Source organism: Chaetodon trifascialis, chromosome 21, assembly GCF_039877785.1.
Source record: "Chaetodon trifascialis isolate fChaTrf1 chromosome 21, fChaTrf1.hap1, whole genome shotgun sequence".
In the NCBI taxonomy this organism is placed as follows: Eukaryota; Metazoa; Chordata; class Actinopteri; order Chaetodontiformes; family Chaetodontidae; genus Chaetodon; species Chaetodon trifascialis.
The window spans coordinates 17,895,606-17,913,960 of record NC_092076.1 but is presented as its reverse complement, the minus strand read 5'-3'; the positions used below and the strand labels follow the sequence as shown (position 1 = coordinate 17,913,960).

The 18,355-nt window shown below is 41.6% G+C and overlaps 1 protein-coding gene across 1 annotated transcript in view; it reads right to left on the bottom strand.

Annotated features, from left to right (window-relative positions):
• The window catches only part of LOC139350240 (ras-related protein Rab-26), a 79,684-nt gene that overhangs the window by 16,943 nt on the left and 44,386 nt on the right, over positions 1-18,355 (bottom strand). Inside the window, exon 5 of the mRNA XM_070991495.1 lies at positions 11,620-11,672. Within this exon, the coding sequence (XP_070847596.1) occupies positions 11,620-11,672 (53 nt within the window). The remainder of the gene's footprint in view (positions 1-11,619; positions 11,673-18,355) is intronic.

The window sequence follows — 18,355 nt, the reverse complement described above, 5'->3', positions numbered from 1 at the left end:
GGTCTTTACGGGTCCAAAAGCCTCTTTTATTTTCCCAGAGAGGAGCTGAACGGGTAAATGGGAAGCTTCCCATAATTTGGTCCTATAAGGGAAATGGAGACGGCGTACACTTCAGTATGTTTCCAATTAATGGAACTCCAACTTAAAGGGTCTTTTACTCAGTACACATGCAAACATGAAACTGGACTGTGTGTGTGGAAAAAAATGCATTTTCAGCAAAAGAAAACCAACAAAAAACAGATTACTTGGTTTTCAAAGGATTTCTTTCTGTTTTTTCAATCCAATCATCATCGAGGGATTTTTTCATTGCTTATTCATGTCGTTCGGGAGCTGAGGAGACAGAAAAAAAGATAAAAGCCGTTAATGGGTACCTTATGCATCTGTATGAGATGCACCGCTATAGTATATGGCATGAAAGCTAATTCTTGGTTTTGGGATTAGTGAAGAATAATCTCAATTTCAGGTCCACTTAATAACTTTTTCAGACCTTTCAACGGCATCTCAAAGTTTACAATCTCACCCCAACAATACGACCACTTGTGCCACTCACTGATGAAGACACGCAGATAAAACTGAAAGCCCAGTAATGTCAGTAAATGGAGATTTTTTTTCACACATTATATCATCTATTAATCTTTCTTACAAACTCAAATAAAGGAGGTGGGTGTACTGTCTTACTGTGTGTACTCTCTCTAATCATTGTCTCATTTCATTTAATTAGTGCCAAATGACATCATCCTGTCCAGGAAGATTTCTGAGGAAATCGTCAGTATTACTGAGCCTTTAATGTATAGCATTGCTAACAGATGTCTGGCTAGCCATCTTGAAGAGTTGATAACTGGAGTGACTAAAGTCATTATCTGCTTTTGGACCATTATTCATTTATGATTTTTTTTTTTTTTTTTTTACTCATAGATTATCCCAGTCTGATTTAAGATGATTTCCCAACTGTTGATGCAACCTAATTAGACCTTGCCTGCTATCGATGCTAACTGAATAAAAATGTTATCTTTCCAAGTAAAATATATGTCATATTTTAGCAGGATATGGTGCAAGAAACCTGTCCAGATATAAGTGGAAGTTAAAAAAATGCAGACAGGGGAATTTGGATGGAGCCAGCTGTGTGAGTCTGGGTTTGGTCCGCTGAGATGAGCTGCTGGGTGTCGAGCAGAGCAGAGAGAGATGTGCATCGTAGGCTGGAGGCTGTGCTGCAGGCAGGTGAGCAGAGGGACTGCAGATCATCATGCGTACACATAAACACGCACACATGCAGACCCCTACCCATACCCATACACACACACACACACACACACACACACGCACTATGTCTCATCCTGTGCATGCAAATCTGAAGCTGCTGCATCTCAGATTTCCTCATTAATTCACTTTTCACATCTGCTGTAAAGTATAAGTAATGTAGGAAATGTTGCTTGCATGAAGTTGATTTGCTTTCTTTAACATAAATCAAATGAAATGTAAATCTTATTTTGCCAAAATATACAGTATATCTCCAATCGAAAGGTCTGCAACTAGATAAAAACAACAACAATTCAAAACTTTCAATATTCACACAAACACCAAACTTTCAACTGTGTTAGGATCTCTTGGATCCTAATTTTACCCACATCAGTGACTGGGAAATCTTTCTGTCAAGAAAGAAGATGAGACTCATCACGCAATCACTCTGACAGCGCACAGGATGCAATCACACTAATCGTTTGTTGCCTCTGATGCACACCGGGATGGAAAACTTCCAGGGCTCCAGAAATAATTGGTATTTAGACTTCTAACCAGGCTCCAGAAAACCGGCAGCATTGGTTAATGGTTTAAATGCTTTAAACATGCAAAAAAAGGAAAAAACTGACTGATGCTAAAATTTGGTTGTCACTGCAAACTGAACTTTGTTAAACTGTTGCTTAATTTCATCAATTCTATTACTAATTGTAGATCTACTGAGCAACTATACAACAACGACTGCATGAGCAACACACACTGCATCAAGCAGCATTACATCACCTGCTGCCATTAGCACCCGGTGGGTGTGCTACACAGACACAAGTGGTCAGGTCAGCTGGGAGGAGCGAAGCTAAGGGCTGACTGGGACAGAGCTGCTGCTTTTATGATGCAGTGACACGGGTCAAGCCAGGGAAAGTAGGGCAGTGGTGTATGTTGGTGCAGTGACACATCCTGACGTATTAAGAGAACAAGATCCCACATTTCAAGATGGCACTCCATTTATTCTGATGGAAGTTACCCACTGGGTGGATGCACCAAAAAATACTGCTGCATGTTTTTGTATGGCAAAAAGAATTCTGGGCCAGTGTGCGTCACCTAATCCTGCCATCTGGAAGCTTAGGTTTGACATGTGTTTTGCGCCAACAGTGTGTCTCCTGACAAATTTCACACCTCTTTTTGATTTGCTTTTGTACTCTGGATATACTGGATGGGTATCAGCGCCAATACTGACCTCATTAAGTGGATCAGGTATTGGCCAGATGTCTCTGATCGATAGTACATACAGTTTCATTCAGTCAAAATCATTAGACTATAACAAAACCCTTTTATAACCTTGCACAACAACACAAACAGAATATGTTGGCATCAAATTCAGAATAAGCAAATATTTACAAAAATCAATGAAGCTGATGAGCTAAAGCATGAAATATATTGTCTTTGTGCTGTTTTCATATGAGGAAGCGGGGAAGTTAACTGAGCTAAAGAATCAAACACTCCAGAGTTTGAAAAGATGCTCCAAAGACGTTCGCTGGAAATGAGTCTCAGATATAAGTTTTCACTCAAACGGATTAATAAGTGAAACTTGAAGGGTAAAAAGGAACAACAGTCTCAGGAGTCTAAATGAGACGGCTGGATGCACTCCGCCTCTGAGGAAGAGCAAAGAGAGAAAGATGAAAAGGGCGAGAGGAAGAGATCTTTTCATCCTTCAGAGCGAGGAGAGGAGAGGAGGCAGACCAGGCCGACACTCGCTAGCCTGCTGCACTGTGTGTGTGTGCGTGTAGCGTGTGCATTAGTGTGGTTTTATGGAAAAATGGACGTTATTGTGCGGTTGAAAGTTAAGTGGAATGTGTGTGCATGTCTTTGTGAATTTGCGTACACTGTGTGTGTGTGTTATGGGTCCCACGGTGCCACAGCAGCAATGAAGTGCTCCACATACACAACAGTTCTGTGTGCATGCTTTTTGCATTTCTGTATCTGTTTCGCTCCATTTTGGTCACTTCCGTGCATAAATGTCCATGATACAGATGTAGATTGTCTGTTTAACATGCTTTTGTGTGATTTCCCCTCATTGATGCTGTATTATTCCTCAGAGCTTTTTATCCTGGTCAGCTGCTTCATGTTTTGCTGTTTTGTGTGTTTTATTGATATTCTAATGGATAATTTAACATCCGACTGTGGGACAACAGGCACAAATTAGCCTTTTGGCTAACACTGGCACATTTACAGTGATGTGCAATGACTCTGAAAATAAAATAAAATAAAATAAAATAAAATAAAATAAAATAAAAGAATAAAACATCTTTATTTGAACATGGTGCAATCAATGCACACAGAACATTAACCTTATAATACAAGGTTTTAGCAAATTGCTTCCATTGCATCCCTGGGCAGGTACACCGAATGATAAGATGCTGCCAGAATCATACATACCAGTGTTTTTTTATTTGTTTTGTTTTGTTTTTCTACTTCAGGCAGCATTCAAAGTGACTCAGGACTTCTGCTGTAACATACAATACAACATAAAAGCAAACTACATTTAGCTGCATAAAATTATATGGGCTACCTAAACATGACTCCAGAGAGGCTCAAAACATCTTCAGTATGAAACACTCAGACAATAACTACCTAATCACCATGTTCCTCTGCAACAATAGCATCACTTATAATGTGTGTATGAGTAAATAATACTACAGTACTGTGCAAAGCAGGAGTATTAATTGCCCAGTAGCGAGTGTCTATGTGAATGTCACTTTGTGAGTGTGAGCACATGCAGGAGCACTGGTGTGCATGTGTGGGGACTCTTTCCAGGTCCTTCACATACAGCAATGAGCCAACTACAGATGGAGCCATTAAAGTTAGTCAAAACCCCTGAAAGGCTGAAGAACCAATTACAGTAGCATCCAACTCTTTCAAATCCTAATCTCCTGCCCCTTGTCTTTTACATATTCATAGGACACACTTTGGTCTTTCCAAGCTCTGAGTCCTGTCTGGTAAGCTGCAGCCACACGGGATGTTTTTAAGTCAATTGCCAAAGAATGGAAAAGAAATGCCACTGTTAGTATTGGAGAAGAGGGTGAAAAAAACTATCTGTTCCAGAGTGATGCAGCTTTGACCCAAGGGAGAAAACATGACATACAAACAGAGGAAGAAGAAGAGAAAGTGTGAGGGCTGGCGGGGTGTAAAGGGGGAGGAAATCAACAATTATGTGTGAGTAGAAGAGAGAGGCAGAGAGAGAAGGACGAACATGATATGATTCAGCGCAATAAACTGGAGGAGAGTGTTTTTGCCTCCGTAATTTTTTGCTTGGCGAAGGGAAAGACCTCGAGCAGCAAAACATCACCGCTCTCACCCGCCAATCGACGGCGGATTTGGTTGGGTTTGTTTTTGTTCACCCAAAAGCTTTTTGGTGTCCCTGCAGCTCAATTAGGTAAACTGGCACTGAAATTCGTCAACTTTGATGTCGGTTCTACAGAGGCTGTTTGGAAAATCACTGCAAGAGCAGAAATTTTGGCTTTCAGAGGCCAGTTCCACATTTCGGCGTGTTGGTTAGGAAGTCGAATTTACTGTGATCGTGCACTACGTCTGGATCTGCTTTCTATGATTAGAATATTTGTTAAAGGTTTTGGTGGAACATGTTGACGTGTATGTTTCAAGACTTTTTATCCACAGTCCTTGTTCCATGCAAAAAGGAAATGAGTCTACTGTATCTCATAAGGTTTTAGAATCAGGCACTGATGAGATGCAGGCAGCTGAAGTCACTGAGCTTCACAATAGCTGCTCAGAAACCTACGGGTGGCGTCACAGAGACTCTGTCCATGTTTTATACAGTCTATGATATGGACATGTCAGGACTGTCTTAAGCTAGACACAAACAAATCTAATCCATTCATATTGGAAAAACAGCATGTGCTAAATGGAGCCAATTCCCCACTGATCATATTTGCGTGAACTTGCCGTAATTCTGCTCCCTGTTGTCTGCTCTATATATTTCCCCTCCCTAAACGTTTAGCTGGCCACATGCCAGCTGACAGTGAGCGTCCATCAAATTGATTTTTACTTTACTGTTGTTGGAATCTTTACAACAACAAAACCCCCCTGCTGCGAGAAGGCTTTCAGTGATTTAATGACTTTTTTGTGGCCTCTGTGCCCGAGCGTGCTGGTCAATACCAATGAAAATCCGTGTGTGTGTGTGTGCCACTGTGCTTGTCTGTGTTTTGTCATGCGAGTGAGCACAAACGTGCGACTGCCTGGTGTCTTTAGCCGACGTGGTGCATGGTGCCAAAGCAGCAGCTGTAAAGCCCTGATATGAGGTTGTAAAGGATTTAAGGGTTTAAAGGCATCAGGCTCCTGAAACATCATGGCTATATTTACATGCACGCAATCATACATATAGACTGAAGAGAGCCACACGGGGAATGCTGTCGGTATAAGAATCATCATGTCTAACAATCAGTTGCAACTTGTGCTTGTTCACATCTGGATGCACTCGACACACCAGGATACATGTATTCCTGTTGCCTTGATGACACGCTGTCACAATGAGAGATGGTCCAATCAAAAATGATGATGGTGAAATGTGAGTGCTGCATTGATGGTAAAAACTCCAATAAAAAAAAAGAATCCCATGTTCAAATATGAACCTGGTTGGCATGACGACCGTCCTTGACTTGTCCCTGACCAATGAGTGTTTCATTACTTGCATCATAGCAGTAGTGAGAAAGGTTTATGAGTTTTGTATGCGTGTGTATAGTATGTGCGCCTGTGAATACACACTGTACACTGCAGTGCAGCCTTGAAATGTTTGTAGTGTGCAGCTCTATGGATACATCATTTATATATGAAGGTTTGCATTCTTCTTCCTTATGACAACACGACTGTCACATGGAAAGAGACAGAGTCACGTTGAGATCTCCTTCATGTTTGCAGCGGGCTCACTGTCAGCTGCACTGAACATCATGAAGCTTTGGCAGCAATGGATTATTTAACTTATTTTGTCTTTGAAACTTTAATTAATGAGCTATATGAGTGGCAGGCAGACTCACAGCAAATCTACTCATGCATTTTGTCATCAATTTAATCATTTATGAGGATTCAGCTGCCTATTTTAGAAAGTTACTCAGTGTACAATCAGAGAACGATAAGACATTTAAGTAGCTATGATCAATAACTTCATATTAACAATGGCTCATTTGACTATGTGTAGGTGAAAGATGGAAATCACAGCTACTTTGTTGTGTTGGCTGCAGCGGGTCATTTTTTTCAGTGAACACAGTTGAAAAAACCAACCTGCTGATTGACATAGTGGAGCATTTGGCTGCTCAAGAGCCAGACATTTATAGTTGGTGGAGAACAAAACAAAGCTAAATGGAGAGTGAATGTTGGACATTCATCAAGTGGCCTGAAACTCAACTCCAGATGAATGATAATGTGTGAGAAAAGGCTAAAATGTCAGTGTTGTGTTTAAAGCTCATTTCTGCTGCTTAAAAACTCAGTTATTGCTGGTTTGCACTCTCATTTAATTCAGGTTTGTTTAACCCAGAAATTTATGATTTCTGGATTGCACACATGCAGCAGGGCATGAAGAGGGAGACTGCTGGCAAAGGCGAAACATATTCTTCCTGACCAATCTGCTCAAACTTCAAATTTCAACGATATACCCATTGTTATGATCGTGATACTGTAGTTTATTTTTAATGCCAATCAGGGGCATTTTCTCTCCATGTGCACTTAACCTAGCACTGCAGCAGCCTTTATGCTAATCTGACAGCATTCAATTCAAACCTGTGGCATGTTTCAGGAATGTTACTGGGTCAAACTTAATAAAACCTCTGTTGTCATTCTGTAGTAATGACTCAGAGCTTAAGCATACTCATGTTACATTGTAATCACATATAGAACAAGGTGCATGTCAACGATGATTCACATTTATCAGAATAAGTGTAACTCTACTAACTGTATGTTAAGCAAGAAACTGTGGACTGCTGAAACAGACAGGCGGAGACAGCCAGAGATATAGATGAAGGTAAATAGAGGCAGAAAAGAGTGGCAGGGAGAAAGCAGCAGCGACTGTGGCCATGGATACAGATGGTATGGAGAGCGAAAAGAGGAGAGAGAGAGAGAGAGAGAGAGAGAGAGAGAGAGAGAGAGAGAGAGAGAGAGAGAGAGAGAGAGAGAGCAAAAAGAAAAACATGGGAGACAGAATAAAAGTGAGTGAGTGAGTGAGTGAGTGAGTGAGTGAGTGAGTGAGTGAGTGAGTGAGTGAGTGAGTGAGTGAGTGATGGAAAGCACACTGGGCACAGTGTCTCCATATTTTTATCTAAATGTTCTCCAGCCCTCACCCTGAGGCTCTGCTACTAATGGGTTCACACTATGGGAGACATGAGTGCATGCTGACAGTGTGTTGAAGGAGCCTTGAATGCACACACTGTGTATATGAGGAGAACTGTGTGTGCTCCATGCATGTATTCATTTGGATGAAAAGCTCAAATCTGTCCAATATGTAACCACAATATACCCGTGTGTGTGTGTGTGTGTGTGTGTGTGTGTGTGTGTGTGTGTGTGTGTGTGTGTGTGCAGATCTGCCTGCACAATCTGCACTTCAGTTGTTGTAATCAGAATTGATTAACATGAACAAGCCCAAATAACTTGTATGTGTGTGTTTATGTGTGTGTGTGTCGCAGGTTGTAGTGCATCACTGTGCTGAACAGGTGTGCTCTCTCACCCCCCCGAGGAGATTACAGCCCATACTGTATATTCACCACACACACACGAACACACACAGAGGGAGAATGGCCACTAGCCTCCCACTGAGTTTGCATCTGCTCTGGATCATTAGAGCTGTTTTTATGCTAATGCTAACAGTTTTACATCCTCATAAATGGAGAAATATCCACAGTGAATGGAACAGGGCATATGCATTATACATGCAGAGGATACAGTATGATAAATATTACATATGAAAAAAAGGAATCATCAAAGGGACATTGGTGGAGACAGATTTGTGTGACTCTGCATAATTTAGAGGAAAATCATGTCTGAAAATCTGAGCCCAAACTCCAACGTTTTAAACGTGAAGTAATACACAGACAATACAGAGACTGCAGAGAGAGCGCTCCTGCTTCATCCAAAAATCAGCAATCTGCAAATCAGCAAACCATTCAATCAGCTCTGACACCTTCGTACATGAGCTCTACAGGTCGATGCTCCATTTCCGCATCACCTCTCACAGTTCAACCACCAGTTGCAGGTTTAACAAAAGCTTTCTGATTTCAAATCAAGCTACTCTCTTCCTGTTCCTGTGTTCTTTGATTGATCCAAGAATACCTGGCATTGGGACTGGAGATGCTCCTGTGGTTCTCAGGAACAGTAAAATACAATGACCCATGATCTGTTTGTGCCATTTGTGGCTGAGGGACAGAGTATTTCATCTGTTTAAGAGTCATTCCGCGCAGCAAAGCAGCAAGCTGATAACAATGGATAACAAGGTGGGATATATAGTGCATCCAGGCCAAGAACCCACTTTAAACTTTTAAAGAAGAGGCCATAGTAGACTCCAGCTTTGTGTTCCATCCAGTTTAATTCATTCATGTACAGGTAGTAAAAAGAAGCTTAAGCTTCTTAACTTCTATGGTGTAAACACAGCTGAGCAACAGACAGTGATTTCTCAGGCAAAAATCACACGTCTCACCCATTATTTCATTATTCTACTTGTGTATTATTGTGTCAATTAAAGAGGCGCTAGACACATTTTCCATGTCAAAGTCAATTAGCTGGTAGCCTATTACTCATAATTCTTCTGTGGCTCCAGTGGAGCTTTGTCAAGTCATCACGGCTGTGTAACAGAAAGTCTGTGTAACAAATCATCATCATAAACCATAGCATAACTTATATTTCAACATCAGTGGCAATGTAGGCAGCATTTTAACCACTCATCATCCCATTAGTTTCTAAGGCAGGAGGCTAAAAGCCTTAGCTAGGGTCATCCATCGACATTAAGAGATGACGATATGCATATACAGTACAGAGTCTTAAAAACTGAGGTCCAAGGAGTGTATAATTCGCTTGTTTATATTAACAAATGGGGATTAAGCCTTTTTACCCATTAATGGCATTAATAAAATCCTTAAATCTTGTATCTTCATTAATTGCTGAAAGTGAGGTTTTTACACTGCGTGCAGGTTTTAAAATCCATCTAAAGAATCACTTTTGTGTTATATTAAAGAAAAAGGTGGTAAAAACATGTTAGTGAAGCACACTGTTGCACTGGCATGGTGCTTTATCACCATGAACACACACCCTGTAGTTTATTTTGATCGCAACAATCCCACATACACCTTCCTGCTCCTGGAAATACTCACAAATGCACCAAATGTGTATTCATCCACAGCTAAAAATAGTCTGAGTTAAGCTTGCTAAAAAGTACAGTCACATTACACATCCTGTATGACAGACTTATGCCTTCAGGAGGAGCCAACTGGATCGGGCTCAGTGCCACAGACAGGATTATGAAGTTGGAGAGTATTCAGAGACAGACACACATTGTTAGTTTGGGTCTTTTCATGGGATATGTTGTCTTCAACCTTGTCGATCATGACAACTCAGTAGCAGATCAGGTTATTGAAAACTAGTCTGTAGGTAACAAATAACCATTTAAATCTTAATCTCCTCTCTCGCCTATCCTGTATTTTTGGTCCCCATTCGATCCGAAGCTTCACATACCTGATAGAGTGATTTCATGCAAACTTTTAAAAGCATAATGAGGGTAACCAGCTGTTTGGAGAGAAGCCGAGCTGCGTTGGTTTCACTCCAGGGACTGCTCTCCATCCTCTGTTAATGAAGGCATTTGTGCACCTACACACAGGCTTCCCCACGAAGACACACGAACAAACCCACGCACACACACATAGGACTCCAGATGTAAATACATCAGGGCTGCTAGATGGATATGGAGCCATTCCTCTCCATAATGTGTGAGACACACACTAATAGTATTAAATGGCCATATTATATGGCCATATTCTGCTCTTAACTCCGCTCTGTGTTAATCAAAGGAGAGTAATGCACCTAAAAGGGATGAGGGGAATGGCACCAAATGGGACAGGGTAGAAAATCACAGTGGGAGCTGAGTGCAGGGGGAAGACGGGCCGCGACTACAAAGAGATGAGCTCATTTTGAGGAAAAAAGTGCCACCCCATGCTCTACATTTTCTTCACCTCCCTTCATTTGTTGCCACTGTGGTCATCGTCATTTGCTGACCTCATCGCTCATCACCTGATGCCTGGTGAGTATGAGTTAATGGGCACCTCTGGAGTTAACCTTTGGGATTTGTGTCCGAATCTATGGTAAGCATTCATGCAAAAATCCCAATTTTGATATCCAAAGTGTGCTGAACTCTCAACCAGGCAGCACTATTCACATGCTCCTTCATCTAAAAGTTCCTCTACGTAGCGCCAAGAGGCACTGACTTGGTTCCTCCTGAGGGATCGATGGTGATTTCAAGCATCCAAGAATCGTTAGACGCTTCAGCCAGTCAGCCAATTTATTGCAGGTACACAGAGTGAAATTAGGGTGTAATTGAAGAACTCTGGAATCTTGTTAATATGCAAAATAGCCATTCCATGTCATTTTCTGCATCTTATCTCGGGCAGCGTCACGGTGGCAGCAGGCTAAGTGAGGTAGTCCAGATAGTCCCTCTTCCCAGCAATGTCTTCCTCCCTGAGGATCTGAAGGTGTTCCCAAACCAGATGACATATATAATCCCTCCTGTGTGTTCTGGGTATTCCCTGGTGTCTCCGACTGTATCGGCTGGATGTGCTGCGAAACTTCCAAAGGGAGGCACATCCTTATCACATGCCATTTGGTGCTAAGGAGCAATGACTCCTATTCCATCTCCCACTGCACGTCTGAGCTGCTTACGCTGTCTCTGAGGGTAAGACCAGCCACCCTATGGAGGAAACTCATTTTGGCTGTATCTATTATCTTTAAGTCAGTATTCAAATCTCATGACTATAGGAGAGAGTTAGAAGGTAGATTGGTGGGTAAATTGAGAGTTTCGCCTTCGGGCTCAGCTCCCTCTGCACTGTAATGATCCAGTACAGTGCATCACTGTTGACACCACATCAATCTGCCTGTCCACCACCACATGCTCCAATTTATTCTCACTCCTGAACAAAGACAGCAAGACACTTGAACCGCTTCACTTGGGGCAGTAACTCACTCCCAACCCAGAGGTGTGGGAGAAATTCAAATCAAACATTTAACTGCTCATTTTTCCAGACACCATTTTTGTGGGATTGACAAGAGACAAGAACAGAGTTATATCAGGGAAGTGAAGGAAGAGAGAAAAAGCGGCAGACAGACAAGTTCAAGTGCGGTTGTTCTTACCCTGATGTTGTCGAAGGATGCTTTGTTAGTGACGTCATAGAGCAGGAGGAGAGCTGGGGAGAAGAAAACAGACACATTTGAAATTTTCCTGTATTTGACTGGTCACTGGTGACGATTGGTGATGATAGAATGTTCTCAGGGGATGTGCTGGGTTATATGCATACATGCGTTCCCATTTAGTCACTGCAACTGTTCAATAAAGTGGTGGTGCAAATTGTTCTGTCAAAAATTGCTGCAGTGGTTGTGTCAGTGCAGACAGTAACTAAATCCACACTGATAATAACCAGTGTTGGTGCCACACTGCCATGAAACCTCTGGGTGAGAATAATTTTCTTTTTTGCTTCAGAACTACAGAAAAAAACTGTCTGTTAGTACATGAGGGCGTATGATTCTCCTCATAGTTTCATTCCTTATCTTTCAGAGCACCATATGCTTTTCAATGATCTATAATTCTGCCTTTCATCTCTGCCCTTGTTTGGGCAGAGATGAAAGGGCAAATTGTTTTTGAGTTATTCATTATAAATGATTAAGTTGTCTTCTTCACATGGAGAGCTGTTTTTCTTTCCCTCTTAAAATATCAAGGTGGCCTCAACAGTACAGACAGCTGCAACAAAACGAGCAGTAAAGATATTTAACTACAGTTTACTAAGACACTGCATCATTTTATGAGACGTTGGTGGTTATAGATGGGAAATACTGTAGCTTTGGGACTGAGTCATGCCCTCATGTCTCGATGCTCCACAGCACAAGAGCTAGATAAGAGTAAAAGACTCCATGAACTAACTAGAAGAATCCACTCAGTAGAGGGCTGATCTCTGCCTAACATATTGGCTCATAACAGATTGGGGAAGGAATTAATCTTCAGATACTCTGGTTTAAGATGAGACCAAACTTGTCAGTGTTTGAGCCACAACATAGGCCAAACGTGGCCTGCAATACATGAGGTAAGCCTAGCTGACTGTCTGATGTGCAAGATTTCAAACTGAAGCAGCTGTTGGTCACTTAAGTTAAGTGTAGTGAGGAGTCAGCAGTCAATGGAGCTATAAAACATGTCAGACAATAAACTAGGTTTTTCAAAAAATATGAATCACTGCAACCACAAGGTCTTTGAGGAATAAATAAATGTGCAAAAAAGACTGTGGCTATAAGGCCAATGGGTTGAGTGGTAAGTGAGATGAGCTGCAGACAAATACAAACAAAGACACACACAACCAAACGCATGACCCGTCCAGAGTTTAAAAAAAACATGTTATCACCTTCGGAGGATCTGTTATTTGCCCTGATTGTAAGTTAGCAGAAAATCATCAAAATTTGTGAAAAGATTTTAATTAAATTTGCAAAGTTAGACCATGGGTGATTGTCCCACAGTGCACTCCAACAACATTATCAGAGCCACGGTGGACAATTCAAGTTCAAGGATCAAAACTGATGCAGTAGAGCCAGAGATTTTGGTTGTTTAATTCTTTTTCCTCATCAAAATCAGGCGCCTACTTTAGCCACCATTCAACTGCAGCTAATGTAGCCTTGAGCTGCTAACCTCAACCAGAGATGAGGAGCGGGCTACAAAGGTCTGCTGAACTTACTTCATTCTAACTCCAAACTCCAGATGTTTTTTTGTTTTTTTTCCCATTTCCAATTCAGTCTTCAGCCCCAACAGATGATGACTCAAGTGACAGAAGCATGTTTAGCAGAATTCACACAGCTCCCTCTGGGACCACAAACGGTTTTTTCAACGTTTCTCACATGTGCAGTAGTGCTCCCTAAGACCTTAAACAGACTTTGATGTGTGAAATTGGTGGAATTCCACTTTAACCTTGGTTATGGTTACATTTTCTTGACAAGCAATTTCCTGTAGATGTTCCAACAATGACTGCTGTCTGTAAGAAGCAAAGATGAAAGCAAGGTGCTTTATGTTTTCAGAGGGAGGTCACAGCCTGCCAACAGACAACACTGGTCTCTTTTAAACATTTCCATGACCTTTCCCTCAGCTTAGGTAAGTATGGAAAGCTCCAGAACAGCTACTAAATGGAACTTGCAGTGAGATTCTTTTGTCAGCTTTCCAAGGTCAAGGGTGAACTTTCAGTCTTACTTTTTAAGCAAACATGCACAAGAATTCCTTTAAATGCTCTGCAATCGCATGACATCTGGGCAAACTTCAGATGTTGAGGAAGGTTGTGTGTTCTGAAAGTTCCAGAACAACTACAGCATGGAGCTTTAAGATCATTGCAACTTCAGCTCCAGCTGTATTGCCCCTGAGGGGAAATCTGTCACACAACCAGATGGAATATCAACCACACTGAGACTTACTGTAGGCACATGGACTAAGGTGCATAAAATGTGACTAAATGCATAAAATATGAATATATCAAGTGACAACAAAAAAGCTAGAAAATGTTCATCCATTGCCATTTCAATCCAACCGTCAGAGGTTAAGAAAACCTAAGCACCATCAGCCCCCAGTAGTTATATGGGAAAGCAGTCAATGCCAAGGCAGCAGAAGTAGTTTCAGTTGCTTTGATGGAACCAAACCTTAAACATGGAGGTGGCAGATCAGAAGTCTCTCATGTGAATCATTGCTGCAATGCTCATTGGTAAAAGTTTAGGAAGGCACTGACAAACAGCCTGTTCAGTTTCAGATTTTGCATCCTGGTGCAGACTCGAGAATAGCAGATTTGATAAATGTTGTAAGACGCCTGCATCCCGTGATTGTCAATCACTAGATGTGCTGTGACACGAAAACTTTCATGGATAGGGATTTATTTCATCACTTCTTGGCACTGTTTTTGGAGTTTACACAAGAGAAATGCATTGGGAAAAACGCCCCAAATGTCTTCCACTGTTAGCAGAACAAAGCACTGAGGTACTATTTGCCACTTTAGTGTTACTCCCGACTACACGACCACACATGCGACTTCCAATTATCTCCAAATGCACTATGCTGCCATCCAGGATAATATCACCTCAGGTATTTTCTAGCACAAACCAAGGGTGTGTATTATAAAACTCTGTCAGAAAGAAAAAACCATTACACCTACAAGGGTAATTGCAGCTCATTTTCTCAGCTGGATCAACCTTCACTTGGAAGAATTAGCCAAAGCCAATTACCTCCACAGCAACTCTCCACCTGTAGAGCCTGACTGCATGTAATCCCTCCAGCCATCTTCTCCTTACTTACATATCACTCCATCCTCATTCCAACACTTTTTTCTAACCCCTACATATCCCTCAATCCTCAGCTGTGGCTGCATTTACACCAGTCTACTTCGGATTAAGTCCTTCATTTGTTTATTGCAGCCAGACATGTCCGTGAAGGGTGTTTAATTAGCTGTAATCACTATGAGCATGGTTTGGCTCTGTCATACAGAGAAGACACAGAGACGAGGAGGGAGAAGAGGGAGGACTGAAGAAAAAGAGACAGAAGGAGAGAGGTGTGACCTGCCCCATGAGTTAATTTCCTCTCGCATGGCTCCTGTGTTTATCAGCCACCAGAAGACCAGAGTAAACCACAAGGAGTTGCTTTCCTTCACCTCCCCTAATCCAATTATAGCTCGCAAAGAGAGCGAGACAGACGAAGCTAGAGAACTTTCTCACAGCAGTAGAGATGCAGAGTTTTGTTATCACAAGGATTGTGGCTGCAAAGAATACACAGACAGAAATAACAACTTCCAACACAAATTTAGCATTGCACTCGTCTAACATTGTCAGACTCAGGATGGACAGTTAAAAAAATGATTGAAATGGTGCAGGACTAAATATATTGTGCTTTATTCCACACAGTCTTTTACTTGTCAAAACCAGCTGCAATGCAACCATCTGTCAGAGATTCACGTGTAATGCAAATGTAACTGTATTACAATACTGAAATCGAGTACATCGAGAACATTGTATTTTGGTTTAACATTGAACCGGGGTGCTACATGCTCTCATGTTACGCCAAATAACAGAAAGTCTTAAAGCCACTCCTTCATGAAAAAACATAATTGCTATTGAGTTTCACGCATTAGTATTTTATCCTAGCTCCTCTCCATCAGACAGTACTAAGAGCTTCATTTGGCTGCCAAGACATCAGAAGATGAGCTGTCCTTGTTGTCTTATCAATAAGTGTGTGTGAAAGCACCTCTGACATGCAGCTCTTCCAAAAGAGTGAATGCTGCTTCTGACTTTGATGCCAGCAAGTGAAACAAGTACTGTCACAGACTTTCTACTCATAAAATGCCCTGACTTCACTGATAACGAATTTCATTCTAAACTAAATTGAAAAGTTGGCAGCCCTGCATCTCTCTAACTCCATACCTCCTTTCACACAGCAACAGAGGCACAAAGTGCTTTGTTATCACAGGCTATTAAATTATGGTTCCAAAAAATAATCCACAAGACAGGAGCGACAACATTGAAAGATGGTGGAAGCCAAGGTAAAAGGGCAGAGACAGATGAATAAAGGCCCAGTTAATAATGAGGGAAGACGGTCAGGAGATGCAGACAGAGACATGAAGGTGAGTAAGATTAATCATGCAAAGGCTGATAGACATACTGACGATAAGACCCATAACCTCACTAAGAAACTGTGAAACTAGATGAGAAGGCAACTATCCTAATGAGAGAGGCTGACACAGAATATAAAGCTATATATATAGCTTTCTGTAATTATGTTAAACACACACTGGGTTGCACAGGTGATAAAAAAATATAAAGCAAAAATATTAATATATCATAATATTATACAATATTGTGATTCATTTTTGTTTTTAATGAAATCAACTCAGTGTTAAACTGCACCATCTACTGATCAAAAGCAACACTGCAATACACACCAAATATTTCAGGCAGAAGTTATGAAATGGTAACCTGGAGCATAGCCATCTCTGTTACATAGAGCCATCTGGGAAGTCCTCTTTGGAAACTGTTTGAAAAAGGGCGGGAATTTTCCAAAAATGCTCAGCCCCGCCAAACGGCAGCTCAGGTTTCAGATGCTGTTCAGTGATTGGACAGCTACTTAGTTTGAAACATTCTGAATAATGGTTCATCATCATCATCATCACTTTGGTGAACCTCTGACTTTCCCTCTCGCACCAGCAACACATTCACATTTGTGGTTTTTAGTGAAGTGTCTCAACGATCGGATGGACTGCCATGAAACGTGAGCATCCCTCCCTCAGCATGAGGTGTCAGCACATTGGTGACCCCATGACTTTTCATCTAGTGTCATCATCAGTTCAATTAAAATTTAAATTTGTCCAATACTTTAGTTTATGACTAAATAATTGTAAAACTAATTACATCAGCCTCAGCTGTACTTTGTGTTTACTGCTAATTATCGAATGACAGCATGCTACCATGATAAGCTAATGATGCTGAACATGATTATCATTAAAATTGTCTGACATCTAAAAATCAATGTCTCTGTGAGCAATCCATCTCACTGTCCATCTCAACACATTTCATTGCTTAAATTCCTAAATTCCTGTTATTTTTGCACTCAGTGTTTTTCCATCACACAGCACAGCAGGTGCATGAAGCTGTTTACCTGTCGGAGGTGTGCTGTTTGCACGGATGCAGTAAGCTGCTGTCTGCAGTTCTTCATCTCACATCTCAATGCTGCTGTTTCTGCTTATACTCTTCCTCTCTGCAGTATTAGCAGACTTGTTTTTATTGAGAAATATCTGCTAAATATCTGCTATCAAAACTCGGTAAATATATTCCATTTCCTATGAAATCTTAACTACCAAAGTACGGAGAGCTGAAGGCACAGAGATTGTTAAAAATGTCTTTCTCTCTGGTCTCGTGATGCACGCTTGTTGGATGGGGAGAAGTCATCACAGTGTGAGAGTTTACCAATCAGCTGCTCTCTCTAGTCAGGTAAACATGGTGAAGAGGAGGAGGAGGAGGGATGCTGAGGTCGCTGCTGTCAGGAGGGACAACAAAACAAATGCAAAGTTCATTCCCCATATTGTCCTCTCTGTGCCACCCTGGAGCGCATCCACGGCTGTTTCTTCTTTCTTTTCTTATTTTTGGCTACACAAGACTGCCAGGACGCTCAGAAGGTAGAGCGGTCATCCACTAATCAGAAGGGTGGTGGCTCGATCCCTGGCCTCGGCATGTTGAAGTGACACTGGTGTGTGAGTGTGTGTGAATGGATAACACTCGTAATGAGCAGGTGGCTTAGCTGCCGTATGAATGTGTGTGTAAATGGGTGCATGCAGACTTCTGTTGTAAAAGTGCTTTGAGCGGTCATCAGACTAGTTACCATTTACACACAATGCTTCTGTCACCATTTGCTTCAGTTGCTTCACCCACCTCCCCCATGACATCTGAACTGGTACATGATCATGAAATAGGACCTGTCGTGATCCCGGCATTATGGAAACCCAAATCCACACAGCATGGTTTGACTCGGAGTGGCCCAAGATGCCGATGGAAAAGCTCTATAAGAGTATGACATTGCAAAGCACGCGTCAACAGTCTTGTGTAATTACTCTCCCTGCCAGAGGGGGAAGACAAAAGTTAAACACTGCAGGTTTAACAATATGACTTGAGCCACAACTATCTTGACTATCAAAGTTCCTGTAGGGAACTCCGGGCAGGAGGGGTTGGAGTTTGATGGAGATGAAGTGATAAATAAAGAGCACCGCCATCCATCATCTCTCAGATGGTAATCTGCATCAATAATCACCGGCTGACCTTGGCTGTTCTCCTTCCATTGAATATAAGTCATACAAACAAGTGATGCACACATCTA